Source organism: Eleginops maclovinus, chromosome 19 (genome assembly GCF_036324505.1).
Source record: "Eleginops maclovinus isolate JMC-PN-2008 ecotype Puerto Natales chromosome 19, JC_Emac_rtc_rv5, whole genome shotgun sequence".
NCBI lineage: Eukaryota > Metazoa > Chordata > Actinopteri > Perciformes > Eleginopidae > Eleginops > Eleginops maclovinus.
This window is the reverse complement of record NC_086367.1, coordinates 1,373,014-1,396,004: the sequence shown is the minus strand read 5'-3', so window position 1 is coordinate 1,396,004 and position 22,991 is coordinate 1,373,014. Positions and strand designations below refer to the sequence as shown.

General features: G+C 42.2%; 1 protein-coding gene across 1 annotated transcript in view; it reads right to left on the bottom strand.

The window, feature by feature from the left end:
- si:dkey-288a3.2 (protein phosphatase 1 regulatory subunit 37) overlaps positions 1-22,991 on the bottom strand; it is a 61,695-nt gene that overhangs the window by 17,775 nt on the left and 20,929 nt on the right. The window contains exons 4-10 of the mRNA XM_063909150.1: positions 21,863-21,963; positions 21,582-21,701; positions 19,960-20,107; positions 16,579-16,734; positions 15,584-15,696; positions 11,975-12,116; positions 11,349-11,515 (exon numbers count right to left, since the gene is read on the bottom strand). Of these exons, the coding sequence (XP_063765220.1) occupies positions 11,349-11,515; positions 11,975-12,116; positions 15,584-15,696; positions 16,579-16,734; positions 19,960-20,107; positions 21,582-21,701; positions 21,863-21,963 (947 nt within the window). The remainder of the gene's footprint in view (positions 1-11,348; positions 11,516-11,974; positions 12,117-15,583; positions 15,697-16,578; positions 16,735-19,959; positions 20,108-21,581; positions 21,702-21,862; positions 21,964-22,991) is intronic.

The window sequence follows — 22,991 nt, the reverse complement described above, 5'->3', positions numbered from 1 at the left end:
ACGTCCCATCAGGTAGAGCAGGTCGAAGAGGGAAGCCCTGGACAGACTGACACCTGGCAACAGTGCAGCTCTTGAACGCAAACCAGAGAGAATATGCAATTGTTTAACGCTGGCTTTTTTTTTGATTCCATGTTGCATATGAAGCAGGTTGGATCTAAGTTTATATGTTTGAGTGTGTCATTTCAAAAGGATAATCTACTCAGCAACCCTTACACCTGACGGATGTGTGTTGCTTGAACTGAAAACATTTGAACAACTGTTGACATGGTAGGTTTGATTCATTCTCAATTTTAAAGTTACTCCAGTAACGACAGCATCACCGTTGAAAGTCACTTAAGTCAATTAACTGTCAGTGAACGCAGCACCTTTCAAAGCCACTTCAGTATGTACAACAGTAATTGAATGCATCACAGATCAATGATTCTTCAGTGAATAGAAGGCTTTGAATGTCATGAACATTTAGAACCTTTTTTTTAATGTTAATAATTGAAGTATAGTTTGTAGTTATCTACGTAAGGCAGGTTTTGTAGATGAAGGTGAAGACTCTCATCCAGCCATTCTGTCACAGCTTCATCACTGATATGCTGCCTCCATCCCAACACCACCATCACAACCCCAGCACCCCTGCTGTCATTACTGCTTCATTCTTATTCAGCCCTCACTGCCATCCCATAATCAGTAGGCTAACCTGCAGGAAAATGTCTCTAATCCACTGTACTTCTCAGAGCATTTAGAATGTCTTAATGTTGTTTAACCCATCGACCCCTGATGGGTTGAAGCAGGGGACAGCTCCAGTGAAGCCTGAGCTCCAGACCAGACTCTGCCGCCACCCCCCCCCCCAGTCAGAGCTTTAATAACACGTCAGCCACAGAGAGGCTAGGCGATGCCAGGACACCGGAGCTGGTGCCAGCCCTGCCGGACCCTCAGAGGAGTGTTCCTCTAACCTCTCCAACAGAGTGGATGGGGGACTGGCATCTGCTTTAATAAGGCTGCCCACTCGTCATGTCACCCCCCCCCCCCAAACACACACACACACAAACACTCCCTGAGCTGTGGAATGGGCAGTAGTGCAGGGGGGGGAGAGAGGTGGCAGAGGTAACAGCTGCCTACAGCCGTGGCCATGGCAGGACCACATCTTTATTAACGGCGTCCAGGACCCCAGCTGATCCCCTCCCAGGGTCCTGTCACACTGACGTCTTCATCACTAAGCCAAGCAGACAGGCCGGGCCTACCAGCCAGAGGAGGTGACAACAAATCCAATTACCTCCCCTCCATGGTGCCCGGCCAGACACGGGGGGGGGGAGTGGGGGGGGGGGGCAGTGGGATATTGGAGGATGTTGCTAGGAGAGAGGGTGAAGACAGGACAAGACGACGAGAGGACAAGAGGTGGTACGCTAGCAGCAGACTGATGGAGACCCAGGCCCGGAGTGCCTGTGCTTCAGGACAAAGACATTCTTCTTCTTCTTCTTCTTGTTCTTCTTCTTTTTCTTCTTCTTCTTCTTCTTCTTCTTCTTCTTCTTCTTCTTCTTCTTGTTCTTCTTCTTTCTTCTTCTTCTTCTTCTTCTTCTTCTTCTTCTTCTTCTTCTTCTTCTTCTTCTTCTTCTTCTTCTTCTTCTTCTTCTTCTTCTTCTTCTTCCTCTTCTTCTTCTTCTTCTTCTTCTTCTTCATCCAGGAACTATTTATTTTTTCCTTATAAAACACTGATGTGCAGAGTGCACCAGAATGAATAGTAAAGCGCCAACTTTTCACCTCACACACATACAAGCAGACACCTTCAGCTCGCATAAACAAGCTGCTCTGGCTCACATACTCTTCAGAAATCGAACGGATCTAAACTCTCAGGTGCTGCTGGGTAACATATTCACAGCACACACAGATTTTTTCATTTTGTGTGCCACATATATGTTGCACTGTACAAGCTTTTTCTGAATATGATTGACATATATCAATTCTACAATACTCTCTCACATACGCATCACATATCCCTGAAGTCTCCTCTCTGTCAGAAAAGCCTTACCTTCCTGATGATCCATCAGGTGAGGGTTGCTGGCCCTAAACACAGACCGTGGCCTCCTACGTGTCCAAACCGGTTTCCCTTCATTTATGTCCTCCCTATATTTCCATACCAAGCAGGGGTTAAGTGGAGGTTGAAAAACACAGGCCTGCTTCTCGAACCCTGCTTCCAAACATTAATTCAATTACGTCTCCATAAACAAATTGGTTCCTACTGATGTTCTGGGACGGAACATGTTAAGTGCTGATCATCCAAGCCAGTATTGATCAGCGCAGCTGCCCCCTGTGAGGATGAGGGTGAAGGAGAGGGGACACATGTCTGGCAGAGAGGATGATGGGAGGGCCTGGGATGAAGGCAAAAGTAAAAGACGGCAATTTGCCAAAGCGGCGCTCAGCCGCTCTGTTCCCTCACTCAGTCTCCTCTTCCCCAGAACACTCCTTATCATCCACAGAGCTTGAGTGTTGGGGGTTTTGCTTTCAATCTGTGACTTTGGTGCCCAACCGGAGAAGATCATTCACCACTTCCCTCTCCTGACACCCCCCCACACAGGGAAGGGATGATCGATCCATGAGTGCCGAGGAAGCAGGGCGCAGTGTGTGTTCTCCCGGAGTTGGAGGATCTCTAACTTTTGAAGGTGGTTGAAGCCTTGCCAAGATGTTTTATATTCATAGTTAAATATTCAGCGCGCATGGTGGACAGGGGCAATTTCTGCAGTCAGCCTGCTATTCAAAAGTGAAAGGGATGAGGCTGCTGGATGAAGGGAGCGAGAGAGACACGCATGGGGCTTCATGGTAGTCAGATGAGAGGCTGCCAGCTGCTGATGGCTGACTGTTTGAGCGTGGCGCCCCAGGACATGCCCGCTGGAAGGCGATGCGATCTGATACCCACACTTATGCGGGGCTTATATACATATGCCCCCTTATGCAGAGGAGGCCCATATCAATTGCAGAACTCGCAGTGTTTTGGTCATTATGCCGAGTTGTTTGAGCGGGCGCCGTGCATGTCTGAACGGGGGATGTGGACTTACTGGGCTGAGAACACTGAGAGAAGCTCTGCATAAAACCACACAGGAAAAACTGAAATGTTGACTTTAATTAATTGTATTATGTCAACAGAATTCACAGAACTGTATTAGGCTACTTAGAAGCAATAATATTAAGTTTAAATAAAAAATATTAGGTTCAACTTAATAGTTTTGCCTTCAGCTAACCTAATACAGTAATGTGACTTTTGCTGACATACTACACCTAATTAAAATCAACGGCTCAGTTTCATGTTCAGTTCAACCCCAAACACATGTAGGTGAATTTACAGTACCATTCTACAGGGACCTCTACTTCCTCTGAAAATAGAAACTGTTCCCAGCATAATCTGGAGATTAATTTAACCTGGGATGTGGAAAGAGAGGTTGCTGTTACTTTTAATGTTATTTTAGCAATGTAATTTGTCAATTCTGTGAGAACCACTCATGGAAGTTAACCTCCATTGAATTGGGGTGAAGGCAGGAATACAGGAGATAAAAAATAAAGTAACACCAGAGAAAAGGAAGGGGGAATTTTCTCTTTTTGTGCATTGATATATACATATATATAAATATATATATATATATATTTATATATATATATATATATATATATATATATTTATATATATATATATATTTAGGGGAACCCTTTAATGACTGTGAGTGTGAGGGTAAGGCAGTCTGCACCCATCACAGCTCATTAACCCTTGGATATGTATCTGAAGAGAGCTGCTTTACAGGCATAAGAGGGGGTTGGACACATTAACATGAACAATGTACAATTATGTTTAATTGAAAAAGATGGAGCAAGAATGAACACATTAGTTTAAAGTTTACATCATCCATAAGTTACACAACCATGAAACTAGAAGACAAATCTGTTTGTGTTGCAGAATAAGCAATAAGATGTTGCTTTGTGAGCTTCAGTGGTACTCAGTTGTTATTTTGGAAAGGCTAGCTGTTTCCCTCTGCATCCAGTCTTTATGTTAAGCTAGGCTATCCACGACTGGATTTTAGATTTGGACATGAGATAAATATCAATATCTTCATGCCACCCTAAAAAAGGTGGCACATATTTTTTTCTCAATATGTTGAACTTTCAGTCCCTACTCCTTAAACTACAAAGCTGTTCCAATCAAGATTCAGAACCAGAACCTTATAGGGATAGAACAAGGCATGCTGGATGTTTGGCTTTAGGTTAAGTGTTTAACTTGGTGGTTAAAAGTTTCAGTGAAATACTGACACACACAGAATCCATGTTTAACATTTTAGAACTGTGTGTAAAAAAAATGTTTTGCAACTTTGAAGCTACTTGAGGGGAAATTGAGGGACAATCAAGTTTCAAGAGGTTTCCAATCAACACTTGTTAACACTGTGTGGGACGTGTGGATATGCAGAGCTAGCTTGAGTCTGACTGTAACAATATGAACACTTGTGTTTCCGTGTTCACACCTCCGCTCCTGACTGTCAGTTTTCCATCACCTCGACGTACGGAGAGGATAAAAACACATCCCTCTTCCTGTGATAGTGCAGGTCACACCTCTCGGCTTGTGAGAGTGATTAAAAATGACAGGGAGACATGTCGAGTGTTATTCATCAAAGGCTGCGCCGTGCTGCATATCAGAACTGGGGGTCCGCAGGGGGAACCATCCGCTCCCCTCCGGCCCCAACCCAGACCCTGAAATGCTGATCCCCTCCCCTTCCCCTGACTACACGTCCAAGTGATTACACTACACCCCCCCAACCCCTCACTAACACACAAACACACACACACAGGCGCACACACTCGCTCAGAGGGGCTAATTAAGGCTTTAATATGCAAATGAGAGCTGCAGTAAATTACACAGCTGGCAAATATGCCTGTTTTTACATCAGGAGTGCAGCGAGGAGTGTGTTGCTGCTGTTGTTGTTGTGTTTGCAGAGAGACAGGGGATTGGCCCCCACCCTTCAAACCCCCATCAACTCTCCCCCCCCCCACTAGACTCCTCCAGCTCAGTCCTTTTCGGTTTCAGGAGGAGGAGCCGACTGCAGCTAATGTTGCATTTTAGTGACGCCACAGGAGCAAGTGGATTAGCGGAGTTTGTTAACACACAGCTCAGATCAACTGTTGAGGTCCAGCTGGGAGAGAGGACTCTTTCTTTACACATTTAATTGTGTTTGCGGTTTTAAAAATGTATTCTCTTGTAGAGACTGTAAGGATCAAAAAGTCAAAATCATAGAAATTCAAGAAATAGTACAAACCTTCCTGATTAATTATGGCATGTTTTAAAACCTTCCATTAGAGAGGATATTGGGGTTTTAATGATATTAAAATTTGGATTTAACTGACGATCAAATGTACAACTAATCTCAGTAATTCAAGGGTTTTTATTGTCATGTGCACAGAAGCTACAGTGTAGTTATGGAAATGAAAATGTTAGGTCCCAACCTCCTCCAACAATGCGGCATATTATGAAAGGAAATAAGACAATAATAAAATAAAGATAATAAAATAAAACTAAAAAATAGTGCAAAATGAAACAGAGAAGTTTAAATAGTAAAAATACCAGTCTATAAGTAGTGCAGATACATGTCAGAAAAATAAACGCAGCGCTTGTAGACTTATATATATATTTTAACATATTATATTTGTAATCTATAACACTTCAATATACACCACTGTGTACCATATTCAAATATTAAACAGATGAGAAATGTCATTTATGTTTATTCTTTTGGAGTTTTTGTTTGTTTTCCGTTTGTGTGCAAGTGAATACAGCAACTCTATGATATATGTATAACATTTGAATGTATAAGGGATGTATTTTACGTAGGTTAACATTAGAAAGAAATATTGTGGAAGAAATCAGTGAGTGGATTTTAACATTAAAGGGTCAGCTCACCCTGGGTGGAGAGTATCTGGGACAGAGCTGCAGCACGGGTCATGTCCTTCAAAAATATTTTGGAAAACCTGTGCATATCTGCAGACTGCACTGGATAACAAATCTGGCCAAACATGCACAACCTCAAGCCTCTATGCCATCGCGTCTCTGAATAGATCTAATGTGTTGCGGACATATCAAGCACAATATCCAATGAAAGCGGACAAATACAGTTTTAAGTCTGATTTGGGATCATAAGGTACATATTCCAAATAAAGTAGTTTTTAAAAGACACATTACTGAATCCAGAGTTAGTCTTGTACTTTTACGTTTGACCATTGTGTTCACTTTCATGATTATTTAGTTACATTTTAATTCAGTTAGACTTTGACTCCGTGCCTGCCTCCATCCTCTGCTGCAAGGATCTTTGGAAAGGTCAGGACGGGTCTGTTCTCTTCCCTCTGTGGGTACTCTATGGTTCCAGTAGGTGACTGGCTGATCTGGGAGAGTTGCTCCCAAGCTCGGAGTCGCCCCCCCCTGCCTGCCCTCTGAGGCGCTGCTGGAGCTTTGTTCTGCCTGGTTGCTGATGTCTGCCTACGTTCTCAGTTCCCCAGAGCAGCGATGTCATCATGATGTGACTGAAACCTGAGTGTGACTACATGCATGGTCAGGCTGTCCTGTCACCCCGCCCACCCCCCAGAGAGTGACCGTGACAGGAAGGGGGCCCCCAAACATACCCAGAGACCTCTTAGTTTCACACTGTTTCCTAAAATAAGACTCCAGACTCCTTCAAATGGTGTCCTCTGGGCCGACATCTTCCCCAGCAAACTCTCCACAGACACAGACAGACAGACACACAGACAGACACAGACACACACACACAGATCAGATATCACTCCCGTACCTCACACATTCACAGAAATGTGACCTAAAGCCCGTTCACTAAACTGAGGTGTGAACAGTTGTTGTTTGAAGTATAGAATCTCACTCTGACAGCATGTTTCATTAGGGGCCTACATGCAGATCAACAATGTAAACACAGTTTTTCCCTCCAAAAAACATTAAGTCTGTGCAGGCCGCTTCTAACTAGCCGATGGGATGCGCCCTCTAGTGGTAATAGTTATTATAACGGGAGCAAAGCAGGAAGTCAGGTGACTGAGCAGGTCGCAGGGTGAGGAGTCAACTAGCACAGGTCCAAAGTCAATTTGACTTATTTTAACTTGGGTTGAGAGGACTTAAATAGATTAAGTTACGTACATTATTTTAGTGCGTTATGTGCTCTGCAAATCTTAATTCTGTATCAAACTACTTATTTTAAACGTAACTATAATCTTTCTTAAATCTAACCAAATAATGTTGTTCCTGAACCCAACCAAGGAGTTCTGTTGTAATTGACACTAAAGGCTAAAGGTCAATAGAGACCTTGACCTTGTGTTTTGTTCCTTTTTAACCAAATTAATTGCACTTAAAATAAGATAGAATGGAGTGGACTGTACATTAAGAGGCTCCAAAGTCTCTTCAAACAGCCAAGAATTATTTTTATTGTTTTCATCTATAATAGCAATTTGAATTAAAGCACAACATCCAAATGATCAGGCTAACATTTCTGTAATTTGTTTTTATATATTTATATCTATCAGTGTTAGCATTAGATAACAGTGTTAGGAATATATTTTATTTATTGCTGTGAGAGTGATATACTGTATAATGTTCCAGGACAGCTGTATGAAACACGGTGTAAAGAGTTACAATCAAATGCAATCTGAAGTCATTAAGACGTAAAATCAGTGTTTATGTTGCATTTAACTAAGGTCAAAGGTCTTTGTAGAACTTTGAGATAGTTATGTGTTAAACTGAACTGCATTATATCCAGATCTCTCTCTGATATTCTGGTCCCTTCTAGATATTTTTAAACACTCTTTGCATAGCTCAACACGTTATTAGAAACGAACATTTTGAGTTCAAACACTTTAAAAAAAACAACTAAAACTAAAACTTGTGTTGAAGAGCGATTCTTTTGAGATTTTTTTTGACAAAAAATAAGTAAAGTTACAAACAAATCCTTTTACCCTTCCTGTCAAAACCCCCACCTGTTCCTGTCACCCCCTCCACAGACCACTGAAATAAACTACCCAACACACACACACACACACACACAAACACACACTCACACACTTCATGCTGCTGTAGTTATCCCTCAGTGAGACTCTCTAACAGCTACACCTCGCTGACACGCGACATTCAGCGAGGACACCGAGCGTTATCACTGAGCTGCTCCTCCAACAGCGGACAGGACGCTCACGCTGCTAAACCCAAAGCCAAACACTGCATCACAAACAGGTTAACAGGCGGAGGAGCCCCCACCAGCTCTGCGATTAGCAGAGCGTCGGGCAGGGGGAGAGAGTGCACTGGCAGGGTTGATAAGGATGAATTCACAGCTCCACCTTACAACACTGGCCCCCCTCTAATATTGCGATATATAATTCCACAACTTTGATTTAAACGCGACCGGCGCATTTCTGTTTCCTCTCTCCTCTGACTCCATCTTTGTTTGGACTAACTTCCTGCCAATCCCACTGACTTTACCCATGGCCTTGACCGCACAAGAAAAAGCTCAGCAGCCTCTAGTGGATTGACAAAGCAATTGTTACCAACAACTTTCATTTGGATTTGCAATGTGGATAGTTTATATAATAAAATATCGATACTGGGCGTCCGTGTATTGATACAATATCGCCACGCAAGAATCGCGATACTATGCTGTATCGATTATTTCCCCCTCCTCTAATGATGATACTACAATGTTAGGAAACGTGGTGCTGAAACTAGCCGAAGTTTACTAGAATGCATTTCATTTTTCATATTGTAATTTAATAGAGTTTTACCTCCTAAAGCACACAATGTTAACAGAAGATCATGGTCATTTAGGTTTCATTTTGTGCGCAGTGACTTTATACAAAAATACAAATTTTAAAATGTAGAACACTGTCTTTGTCTCTTTTACCCATCTCCAAAAATAACTGGCCCTAGCATGGCTGCCCAAGTGAAATTAGTCTAGAACCGCCCCTGCTACAGACGAAACTCGACTGCTTTCCACCAGGGCCAGGGTGCATGAATATTTCAGAAGGGTAAATAATTAATAATTAACGGCGAACAGGCCAGTGATCAAATGGAGCAGCATGGCAACAGACATGAAAAATCTGACTCTTGTAAACAAAGACAAGAGGACCCAGATTTCCTTCCCCTCTCCCCACCCTCTCCTTTCGCCTTTTAAATATGCGCATGTTCAACCGCCACATGTATGAACACTGTGTATCAGCAACTCTGTCAAACACACCGAGTGTCGCCCTCACCTCTTCGTCACTCACTCACATTCACACTTATTTTGCTTCAGAAGAATGAAATTTCCACGTATTCCTCAGCGACCCGGGGAATGTGACTGAGCGAGAACACTTGATCTGGCCACCCGCTGCTTTCTGATGGAAAGATTTGCTTTTTAATACAATCGTCACTACCCCCACCTGGATATGCCACGCCAAGACAAATCCCAGCTGTGTGACTCCAAAACCTGACAGAGCTTAAAAATTCCCTTATTACCATTCCCTTAAAATATCCAGACACACTAACTCCCAACAATGGTGGAAATGCTAATCACGTCTCTTGGCGGCTTAGAGGAGCATGAAAACAGAGCCGCCAATATGGAGGCTTTGGTGCATGTGCAAAAGTGAGGAAGAAGAGGAGGAAAAAGAGCCAGCTTTAATGACACACATTCACAGAAGCGTCATGGCTCTTAAAGGCTGCTTCTCTGAAATCTGGCCCATCTTGCTGCTTGACTTTAGCCAGAGGAGACATTTCATAAAAATCAGACTTAATCGTGTAAACACCGCGCAGACAAACAGAAAACCACTGCAAACAAAAATAAAACAACTCTGGAAGCTGTGCACGGATCGCCTTCAGAGTAAATTTTAAAGTAAGCATTCCGTTCCTTCGAGATTTTAATTAATGCTTTAATATGCAAATAAGTTAGCAGAGATAAAATCATGACAAACAGATGGCAAGTGTGGGTAATTATTTTGTGAATCCAGCAGGGGCATGTATTAAAGTTATGGTATCGTTTTCCTCAGGCCTCTGCAGCCATGGATGGTGATGTGGTGGTGGTGGTGGTGGGGGGAGGGGGGGTATCACTGATGAACTGAAACACAAACGAATTACGTGTGTCTCCGAATGACAAAGTGAGACGCAGTGAGTCTGAACATATCACGAATACCAGATATAAAGGGTGAGTAATCCTCAGTCAACAGCAGCCTTTCATTCCAGATCAGGAAGTATATTTGAAGTAAAAGCACCAATAGTCATTTTAATACCACCAAATCTGAAATACCTACACATCAGTGTATCTTTTTAACTAAAAGGGCACCACCTCCACCGGACTACTACTACTTTCCACATCAGGCAGGGCGGATGTCAATAAACAACCTTGCAGTAACAGAAAACACGCTCTAGAACAGCAGGTAATGCTTTTATGGATTAAATAATGCTGTTAAGCAAAAGGACTTTGTCATTGATATCCTGCTGTAGATATTTACATTAGCACATTTTCAGAGCCCTTCAATATCTTAAACCTCCCATTAAAACGACCCAGATTGAAGCTCACTGTCTTTGGAAGTTCCAAAAAGCCAGGATGGGCAAGTTCAAGTCAACTCCTAAACTTTGAAAACCGAGTGTGAAACAAGTCATTATGTGCTTTTCACCAAATGTTATGACATCCAACAACCGAACAATAATATACTGAATCAACACAAATTATGATTGCTTTTAGAAAGTGTATCAAATGACTCTTTATAAGTCACATTCATAATTTTATTATTTTCTCTCCGCTGGTAAAGAAACATGTTTTTTTCTTTTTTAAGAGGGAACAGAGACGATATGATTCAGAAGGAATTTCTTAACAAGATCCCTGGTGTTAAGTTGACCAGAGTCTGACTCGAGTCCAAGTCATGTGACTCGAGTCCACAACTCTGCCAGAAAGCCATGTTGTGTCAGTAGAAATGACTGACGCAATGTTGGTCAACAGCTGTCCTGAGGCAGTAGAAAACAATCATGCCATATAGCGGTGCCTTAAAGACGCATTTTTGTAGAACGACTTGGAAGTTAGCATCGCAAGGTGTCCCTTGACAAAGAGCAATACGATTTCTCCACTGGATATCGAAAGATTGCAGAAAATAAGATCTTTGGCCAACAAACTGTTATGATATGACAGGATAATCTCCACAGAACATGTCCTTAAAGCTAAGCTAAAAGAGGCTAATGCTAAGTAGTGTTATTCAGTCACTTGTGATTAATAACTTGTGAAGTGTCTGAATGAAGATGCAGAATGATCACATGGTGGGTTTGGACAACTAGTCACACTGCAGTGAACCAGCACAGTGGCAATGACAGCTCCCCCTACCTGCTCCTGTGGGGGGGTGTGGTCCAAATCCAAACAAGCAAGAGAGCGGTTAATCCTCAGGGAAAGACACAGGGCCATCAGGCCTCCAACCTTCAGCTGGTTGTGACGGAGGTCCAACCTCTGGATCTGACGGCTCTCTGCGAGGAACTCTGCCAGCGCCACCGCCCCTGCACAGAGACAGAGGACCTGAAGGGGGATCTCAAAACCTGGTTTTGCTACCCTAAATAACGTGCTCCGACCAGATTCCAGTTGTTAGACCAGGTATGACTTTTGTTTAACTCTTTCACTGTTTAGAACTCACTACACTAAAGAATCTACGGATCACATTCAGACGCCCGCCTCTAATGCTTCTGAAACTTGAATACTACATGCTGTGTCTCTTTAATGTGGTTATACATTAGAGTATGACAGGCGGTGATGGATGACATTATGGATCAGGCAGTCATGAGATAGTTTTGTTTGTGGAAAGTAAAAGTAAAGCTTCAGTCATGGATAACACCATCTTAGGGCAGTAGTTTTAAACGACACTGAACAAAGTTAGCAGGTGAAATGATGCATTTTTTGAGCCAAAAATATGTATATAAAAATGCAAACTTGGGATCTGGAGGGCATTTTCTATGGTGTACCTTCACATGTGATGCTGGCCTGAGCCAGGCCGAGTTGCAGCAGCGAGCAGTTCACCATCAGAGGCTCCCTGATCACCTGCATGCCCTCGTTCCCCAGGAAGTTCTCCCCCAGATCCAGGACCTGCAGGACCCTCAGCACGGGCTGAAACACAGCACCAGCTCAGATCTTATACTGGATTCAGAGGAAACTGGAGACTGTTACTGACAGTAAAGTAGGTCACTGAGTGATGAAGCTGTGTGTGTGTGGCTCAGTGTGTGAAGGCTGAGAAGTTTGAATCATTATTATTGTTGTTATTATGCGGTGATTATTATTCCCTCTCAGAACGTTTCCTCCTGTGTTAAACGCTCAGAACTTCTGCTTCCACTCTCCAGAGCCACATTAGCATTGAAGGTTGATTAGCTGGCGCACAGAGCTGGGGGTGTCTGGGGCACAAGAGGCCCATGTTGGCCGACAGCTTGAAGAGGAACGCACCACCCACTCCTCGTGGCCCCCTCGCCCCGCCACCCTTGTTAAACTCCTCTGGTCACTGCTCTGAGGAGCGAGGGAGCGCGGGGGCGGAAAGGAAGCCAGGAAGGCACCAGACAGACCCAGAGAGCTCCTTCTTTTGAGTTAATTTGCACCGCGGTGACAACAAACACACTTGAGAGGGTCCCCCACCCCCCTTTCCTTCGCTGAGTCGTGGCACACAGAGGCACCGCCACATCCAACGCGTGGCAAGAAGCTTCTCCGGTGAAGAGGGGAGGAGGAGAGGGAGGAAGAGCATCTCCAATGGATATGCACCAGGGATGATAGCAGACAATTAAAGAGGCGACTGCGTGGTGGAGAGTGTGTGAGCGGAGCATGGTTGAAGCCTGTCAAACGTAAACCACAGGAGGGTTGGAGTGAGAAGTTTGAGGGGGGTACGAGTGTGAAACCACCAAAAACACAGTATGCTTTCACACATGACATGCTGGCTTTAAACAAAAAAACAGTGGAACACACAAAGTAAAAGAGAAAAAATCAGGGCCCTACATGACATATAGCCCCCCAAATTCAGTTTGGTTCTAGCTCTGTGCTAGAGCTTTTTGGGTTTGGAGCTAGTTCGGAACAAGAATGGGGGACTGCATTGGGCTGAAGCTTGTGTTGCTTTCAATCGTACAAAGTCAGATTAAATAGAAGAACGACTTTCCCAGCTCTTTACTTTTCTCCAGAATGCTGAGGTTATTTCTTTATCTACGTGGTTCAGCAACATTAGCCAACTGCTGCAGTGATACGCTGCTCGTCAACCGGCGTTCAGTCTACCGTTTGCCCACGGCAGCGTCCGCTAGAAAGTATTCACTGTCTGACTGTCACACACTGATGAACATTTGCCATCCCCATAAGTTAATGTGTGTTCAGTCTGAATGGATGCTGTTCCGCATCACAACGCTGTTATTAAAGTTTCTTTCGCAATGGACGGATGATGTTAGCATAGCAACCGAAGCTAATCTGAATATCTTGACTACTTCTTACTATCCTATTGTGGCCATTTTCTACTGGCATATTTTACCGCCCTGTTTTTCATTATGATTTTACTTGTGATTGTCTGGCAACCTGTGTGGCCAATGTATTGATTCCACGTCACAGTTGCTATAATAAAATCACACTAATCCTGGTTAGCGTTGCCTGATAAGTGTGTTTTTTATAAGTGTGTGGTCGTGTTCTAGACTTTTTACTCAGCGATAATGCAGTTTACAACTTCATTCCCTTCTCCGTACTCCCCATGAACTGCTTATTTATCTTGACCCAGCCTCTGACGTAACTCTCTGACATATTCAGTTCTTGGTTCTTGACGAGCAGTTTTTTGGTTCTAAATGCAAACTACTTTTCAGGCCCAAGTGGAAACACGATGGTTCGCAATCAGGCACTGGGTTTGGTGCTCAAGGGTTAATATTGACCTCAGAATTTCGAGTGAATTTAGACATAATTACCCACATTCTGGAAGTGGAAGTGGAGTGGCCCATATCTGCTCCCCTGTCTTAGTTGTTCAGAAGACAACAAGTCACAGGGAGGAAAGGCACACACACCAAGCAGAAAGGTTAATAACAGCTCTCCTCGTCATCATATTCGACACTACCAGCTACGGGTCTAATTATCATCATTATGGCCTGCAAGGACATCTACTTATCCCCGTGACTGGCAGACCACATGAGCACCCCTCCTTAACACACATCTATTATTTAATCAAACTGTTCCTTCTTTTGGTAGCACTGGAGGAGACGTGGAGGAAGTGTGTGTGTGTGTGTGTGTGTGTGTGTGTGTGTGTGTGTGTGTGTGTGTGTGTGTGTGTGTGTGTGTGTGTGTGTGTGTGTGTGTGTGTGTGTGTGTGTGTGTGTGTGTGTGTGTGTGTGTGTGTTTGTGTGTGTGTGTGTGTGTCTACATGGGAGGCCTTTAATTTCTAGCCTTTTGACTTCCACAATCGCCACTCACATGACAGGAAGGTGCAGTTTATGCTGCCAATCAGGCGGAAGGAATGCATGTTATTAGGAGTGTACTGACAAACATGTTGATGCAGGACTTTTTTAAAGACGATTGTCTGGAGGCAACGCTCTTCATTTCCTCAAGGGATTAAAAAAAAGCAGGTATCAGATCAACTCAGTTGTATAAAACTAACATGCCTGTTCTGATTTCTTCATTGTCAGAGAAAGAATCTAGTACATATCTTCCGGAGCTGCAGCATTTTTGGCAAAACCCCTTTTTCTGTTTCTCCCTGAACCGTAGTCGACGGAGAGTAACACAGTAGCGTAACAATCCATTTGACATTTCTCATTCATCTCAAGTTTTAGGTTAACTTTCAGGTAAATTGGTTAAGCATGACTCACACGAGAATAGCAATGGGAACTAATGTCTTCGTCATTAAAGGGTTCACCGCAAAAGTGACCTATCTGTGCAACAAATGGTTTTGCCTTTCTAGGAACAAGTTATGTTAGGAATATTTAGGCCTCATAACTCTACCTTGTAGGATCCTCCAGGATAATAATAATAATAATAATAATAATAATAATAATAATAATAATAATAACAATAATAACAATAATAACAATAACAATAATAACAATAATAATAATAACAATAAATGGTATTTATATATGAAGCACTTATAACAGCCAAAAGGTTGTGACGCTGGACTTTTTTCAGGCTCAGTGACCAACGTGCCACTACACTTATGTCAGAAAGCAGCCATGTAAAGTTTATAAGGTTCACTGAGCCGTCTGTAAGGAGTTGGTACTGAAAACAATCTTTGCTAGCTAGCTAACAGTGGTGATCGTCACTTCCTGTGAGGGCACAACACCTGTGAGCCATTTGAGACGACAATAGCTGGTCAAATTTCACACACAGTGGTCACCGTGCCAAGATTGCAGTTCAGTAAAGGAAGCATCCACATTGAGACACAGCATGAGCCTTCAATGCATCTTTGAAACGACAAATAGAACACACACATTCAACGGTGTTCTGATCTACTGCAGCTTCTACGGTCAGGTTTAGGATAACTGACTTTGATTGGTCAGCACAGGATTCTGATGTCAAAGACAGGTTCTGTCGGCATTAACTGGTTCTGTTCCAAACTGAAGCTGTGTGATGTTCCTCACCAGAGCCTTGGCCAGATGGACCATGCCTCTCACAGTGATCTGATTGTTCCTCAGCAGGAGGACCCTCACACCTGCTGTCTGCCACCTCAGACCATCACACAGCTCCTCCAGACCTGCAGTGAAACAACAAAAACAACAACAACAACAACAACAACAACATCCAGTTACTGCAATTAGCTAAACCGGTTTGACTGACTGCTTTGTGTTTGTAAGCAGAGTGGTACTGACAGATGCTTGGTGGGCCATTCTTTAATAAATAAAAAGTGAATAAAGTTATACGATTAATAAGAATATGTCCCAAATTTTGCTCTGCATTTCATAAACACAATGTATATCTAATTAAAATGTGGGAAGGCAATTTATACCAGAACAACTGAGCCAAAGGTTTGTGTGAATTGAATATAAACAAAGCAATAGTACTATCGTGAAAACCACACATTCCTGCTTTTTAGTTTGTTCTTTTCCAAACATCAACCCAGACTTATTTTTCCTATATGTTATAATACCTTAAGAACCAACAAGTCAAAATGTAGTTGAAATTAAAACTTTATCTCCATTCACACATTAAACATGTGACATGTGAAAAAGCTGTAATTGGCTGAGTGTAATAAAATATATTCTCTGACCTGTGAATTTAAAACTCAAAGGAATAGTTTTTGGCCCTTAAAAGACATTTCTGCTAATCTTGTTCGTCAAGCTCTTTATCTGGGTAAAAAAGGAAGACGGATATCAATCTCAAGCATGGGGAAACAGCTGAAACATATAGCTTCTAACACAAGAAAGACCTGCTTTTTCTCAAACTTACTATTAATCATTATTGCATGTGTATTTATCTCCACTTCACTCACCTCACCAAACAGGTCATCCATTCAATTACATAAATCTGATGAACCCAAGGGTTATTAATGAGACAAACATACTTTTTCCACATCATTTCAGCCTCATGCCACTCTGAATGTATGGTCTTTTATTTGCTCACAGAGATGGACACCTACCATCATCTGCGATGGCGTTGCTGCTGAGCTCCAGGGTGTGCAAGGTGGAGTTGTAGCGCAGCAGGTCTCCCAGGTGCAGCGCGTCCTGGTAGCTGTTCAGCAGGTTGCTGGTGAGGTGCAGCTCCTGCAGAGCCCGGTTTGACTTCAGAGCACTCACTACAGGCAGAAAAAAATGATCCAGAACTGATCAGGAACGAATCCAGAACTGACATTATGCCTTAAGTACAATTCATTTTCAACTCCTCAATGACTTTGAATGACCAAGACTTGCAAATAGATTACAGTTTGAGGGATTTGTTTGTCTTGTAAATACTAAATCCATTTGTGAGTGTTTTCCATTTAGAAAAAACACAATGAATGGAGATTCAGGGTGGACCAGGCAGATATACTCCGCTTGACATAGTATTAAAACTAACGTTCTCCAACCCAGGTCATGAAGATGAGCCTTTATCTTTACCGTGAACTTACCAATGGATTTCAAAAAATGATTCAAACTTTAAATGGTTATGAGCAGGACCGATGATCTCAGGATTATTGTTTGTTTTTGATGATTTTTTTTGTTTACCTGTAAAGATTTTTTGATTATTATTATTATTTTATATTTTTTTGATTTGTACAAAGAGATTAATTTTATTTATTTTTAAAAACAATGCAGATATCACGACCGCTGACGACCATGTACTGAACTCTGTATGACTTTCCATTAGCAGTGTTTGCTAGAGAGGGTAGGACTAGAAAAACTTTTATGCTTCTTCTTGCCACTTTTGAACATGAACTTTACTATTTATACTTAGTAAAAAAAATCTTTGTTAACATGTTCAATAAATTGAAAAAAAGTGTTTACAAACAAACGTATTACTGTGTGAGCATGGCCTTTACCCAGAGGTCTAAGAGAAATACCAACATCAATCTGATCTGATTCTTTTATAACAACAAAAGAGACTATAGAGTTTTGAAAGTCATTCTGAGTATGCAGGGTTTTGATCTTCTTGAAATGATTTTATTTACAAAATGTGGAACGTTTGGGCTCCTTGTCACAGGGATAACGTGGGGCTCTCATGTCACACACAACTATTGAAGCTCCTGACTCTACGGCAACATGATAAGAGGCACATGGCAGTGTATAACCTCATATCTGCAGAACCTGCTCTCCCTCCTCCAGCCTTAAATGAAGAGATAGTTTTAAATTGATATTAGGTATGATGTGTTGCACTGTCAGTATGTCCTGTGATGGGGGCTCCTCTGGTCTGTAACGGGCTGATTGATGGAGAGTGAAGTTGAGCATGAAAGCAGGAGCACAGCAGGCCTCTCCGCCTCCTGCAATTACCGCGCTGCAGATCAAGTGGCACTCCACCAACATGAACGGACCATTGTTGGAGCCAGAGTTGTGACTCCTCTGTGAGGGGGGGGGGGGGGGCGGGGGGGCTTACACAACACTGGTAAACTTTCAGGGCCCCCTCTTCAAAATGTCAATGTGTACGCCATTGTAGGGACCTGTTCATTACGGCGCTTTATCTGCTGGTGTGTGGAGAGATCTTGTATTTATTTCTTTGTGTGTGTAACGGTACTGTACTGCGGGACACGTCTCTCAGTATTTTCTGGGCCTTTCTGCCCTCGCATCCAGATCGATGGTGCAGATTTGATCAAGCCTGTTGGGCTGCATGTGGAATGCCAACATTGTCATCAGGCACAGTGGGAACCAAATGGTGGAATCGGTGGGATTGATCCGGTCGAGTCCACCACCGGCGCCCAATCCCCGCAATCAGAGGCCCCTCCGATCGAATGCAATGATCCTCAGCAGGGACCCCCCGCCGGGAGGGAAGGAGGGGGGAGGGGGTCTCTGGGCTCAGTAAAGGCACAGAGGATGGGGTGGGATGAGAGGGGAATGTGAGGGGGGGTGAAACCTTAAATATCAAAGAGATTCAGGAAATGGTGTTGGAGGAACAACTATATATTGGGAAACCAGGACGGGGTGGGGGGGTTATTTTGTCCCAACACAGTTGTCAGAAAACATGGCAACTAATTATGTAATATTTGTATGTATTTAAACATGTATTTTAGACCTCATCATAACTAATGCTTCGACTAAAGAACTCTAGATATGTCGATGTTTGATCATGAGCTCAGCCCAACACTCTTTGGATAACTTCTGGATAACGTTGTTACGGCGAGCACACGTAACAATAACTCTAGTCTAATGTTGTGCCCTATTCAAATATTCTCATCCTCACTTATTATGAACATTTTTGAAATAAAAAACAATATTGTGATTTTCTGAATCCCTGAAAAAAAAAACAATTCTAAGATACAAACCACAGCCTGGAATGTATCGTTACAGCAGTATTTATACCTGATTAGTACTATTTATTTTATTAAACCATCCCTTAGGAGTATTTATGTATTTATTTACTCCCCACTGTGCCATTCTGAATGAATCCTGAAAATAAAAAAATATGTGATTTTTGCCTCATAATGACTATAGCTGCAACATCCCTACTGAGCTCAGCATCTGAAGCCTTTTAGTATCCATTTTTATGTGACCGTCCCTCTGTTTGTGTGTGTGTGTGTGTGTGTGTGTGTGTGTATCTGTGTGTTTAGGTGGGGGCAGGTTATGTGACCCTTCCAATATCCGACGGCATTACCGATCACTATGGCCACGGAAAGCAGTAGAACAGCAGAACAGCAGCCAACCAATGACTGTCAGAGATGAAGGACACTTTTTTTTGTTCATCCCAATGATTCTTTCATCGTTCTTTGGTAAAAAATAAGGGATTTTTATTCCATGAGCGCATAAACGTGTGTCTATAATGTGTGTTGGAATGTTTGGCTAAATTGTACAATAAAACAATAAATATATCAATGTATCTGTTTTCTATTTTTGTATATTTTGTATTGGCTAAGCCTCCAAGGTATATAGTGAAAAAAATCTGTTTGTGTGTGTATGTGTGTGTGTGTGTGTGTGTGTGTGTGTGTGTGTGTGTGTGTGTGTGTGTGTGTGTGTGTGTGTGTGTGTGTGTGTGTGTGTGTGTGTGTGTGTGTGTGTGTGTGTGTTTGTCCTGGGGCCAGCAGGACCAGATTTTGACCTGTGGCCCTCTCTGCAGGTCTGGCCCCGGATTACAGGCCTAATCTCTTACCTGTCACTTTACACACCGCTGCACACATCTATAGAGGCACTGGCAGCCAGGAGACACACACACACACACACATACACACACAAACACACACACACACAGTCAGACACAAACACAGCTACGCATTAATTTATACTGAAAGTCCACACATAAATCATTTTTAAAGCCGACAAAGAGAGCGTTAAGTGTGACTTTGCGGTTGTGTGTGTGTGTGTGTGTGTGTGTGTGTGTGTGTGTGTATGCATCATACCTAGTGTGTACAGTGGCACCCCGCTGAGCTGGGCGTTGTGGAGGTGCAGCTCTGTGAGCAGGCTGGTCAGCAAGGCTTTAGATAGAGACCGAGCTGGGTAATCAACCACGGCCACGTTACACACATCCAGCCTGGAAAGACGCACACTCTGAAACACACACACACACACACACACACACACACACACACACACACACACACACACACACACACACACACACACACACACACACACACACACACACACACACACACACTGTTATGCAATCAATACAGACACATGAACAAAGAAACAGTTCATCACGATGTATAATAAACAGAGAACAGCAGTGTATGGTGGAAGAAAAAGGCTTCACTGTTCACGATTAAAACACAACTTAAAAAGTGCAGAGATCAGTATTAAACACTAACACTGTGACGGGTAGCACACAGATATGGGCCCTCCTGGGTTCTGTATAGTTCTGTAGATAGAGGCAGGAGGTCTAAACTAGAACTACAACGCACCTGGTTTACAGACACAGCAACTGCAAAACATTGTCATCAACACATACGTATTCCCGTATTTATTTATTTAATTATTTATTAAGTAATCAACTCCGATATGCAAATTTCACTACCCGTCTGTTTTTAAACACTGTGATTTGAGCTGCAAGTATTGTATTGATGCATGTATTTATATGTATGTATAGTATAGGTACATACTCATGTATTCATTTTTTTTATTTTATTGCTTGTAGATCTTCTTCACATTGTCTGTCTGCTCTGCCTGTTTCATAACATGTTTCTGTTTTTTGTTATGTTGCATATTTTAATTGGCTGTTCTTTACTTGTGTAAAATGAAATTGGTCGGATGAAGAAAACCTTTCTAATGACAATAAATCCACAATCAATTCACTTTTGATGAGTGTATCACAGTACTAGAGGAAACTGAGGAAAGATTTGGTTGTTTTGAGAGAGTAGACTGAAGTGACTGTAACACTAATGTGCTTCATCAAAATACAGTGTAGAGGAACGACAATGGCCACAGCCGGCTTTAAACGCCCCAGGGATGAGACCAGGCGGGTTCCATAGACACATGTTGTCCTGGTATATGAAGACACAAATCGGAGCACAATTTGAGCTGCTTTCATGAAGAAATGTCCCGTTTTGACAAAGTAAATATCAGTTCTCAATGAACTAACGATACCCAAGTATTTATTTGAAACTCAAGAGTGACTTCCAGGAACTCTACAACGGTTGGCACATAAAGAGAGTTCTAACATTTATGACAAAATAATCCTACCTGGAAGACATGTTCAGAGTCCTTCCATTGTGCTGCTGTGATCAAACACACACCTGGCAGAGGTAACACTTGGACCCCCAGCTAATCAGTCACGCCTGCTAATGCTATCTGTGAGGCTGGAGTGATGCTGTGTGTGTGTGTGTGTGTGTGTGTGTGTGTGTGTGTGTGTGTGTGTGTGTGTGTGTGTGTGTGTGTGTGCAGTGGGAGAACTTCTCACCCTGTTTGCTCTGCCCTGCATCTTCGAACCCCTGTAATGTGCAACAAACTCACTTTCCAGGATGTACATTCCCCCCAAAGAAAGCCCACCAGAAGAGATTACAGTTCCCCTGCGTCAGCCCACCTGCTTTATCAAATGAGCGAGGGCCCTCCAACACGATGTTCCCATACTGCTGTTGTCAGAAATGTCAAGATGGGTTGTAGATTCATAGTACAAAATCATATCCAGCAAGGCCGATGCTCCCTGGAAAAGAAGAAAAAGAAAGTGAAGAAATTTGACAGGAATGTTATGAAGTTCTTTTGGAAGGAGAAAATAGCTTCTAATCTGATACAGAAAAGGCCTGAATATGAAACTGTGTTGGAAGAGCGAAGATGAGGAAAATAAGTTTTGCTCATAAAACTCACATTTTCTTCCAGTTGGGCTGCCTGCAGATTGATGAAATCAAAGTGCAGCGATTTCAGAACGGCTTCCAGAGCTTCACAGGAGCGCTGGTCTAATCGCTCACCTTGATAGAGGCAGGCAATCAAACAGAGATAATTGGGAGGCTGTTTGCTAACAGGCAAAATTGCGCGGCTCTAAATGCGCTTTATCCTCTTTCTGAAATGAACGTTTCAGCAGAAATCACAACAAAACAACTTCCTTTATGTGCAAAGTTATCGAGTGCGTTCCTGTGTTCTTGTTAATAAAGTTGTGATGAGGAGAGGGAGTAATGACAGCGCTGCTCCCTGATTGGAGCTCCAACATGTGTCCAATGATTACCGACTGAACACGGGAATCAATAAACATTCTCATATATGGCAACTGAACTTCTAAACATCTGACTGTAATCTGATTACTTTTCCTCCATAGCCACATTCAGCATGAATACTAAACATTTCCATGTAGATTACTTTTTTTTAAATTTGAATTTTAAGAAATTATTCACACAGCATACATAACAAAATAAACACATCTAGGTACATAACTTAACTACATAACAGTTGACAACTCTGAAATGAAATAATAATACTACTAATAATAATAATAATACTACTAATAATAATAATAATACTACAAATAGAAGAATGGATACAATATTAATACTCAGGTATACATTCATTGTCAATTCTTACCTCATGTTCCTTAGAAATCTTCATTATTGTGTTCTATACTTTTACCCATTTTCCCATCTTTCCTCAAAGGTATGCATCTGGTTTCTAATTCTCATAGTTGTTATCTCCATTCCATAGATTTCATTTACTAGGTTATTCCACTGTGAGTTTATTAAGTTATTATCTTTTAGCCAATGACTTTTTTGTTTAAGTGAGTATTTTCTGCCACTATTTATTTCAAAACCTTTGATTCAATTCTAAAAATGTGAATGCCATAATGTATCAGCAATAATAAAAACACAATATAATACAGAGTAATATGATACGGGAATATTGGGCTCTGCTCTGCATGTTTTTTTAGTTTTAAAATCATAATCTCTTTATATTTTTACTTTAAGTATTATGCTACCTTATATTTTGTAGAGGAAGCCTGTTTAATTGG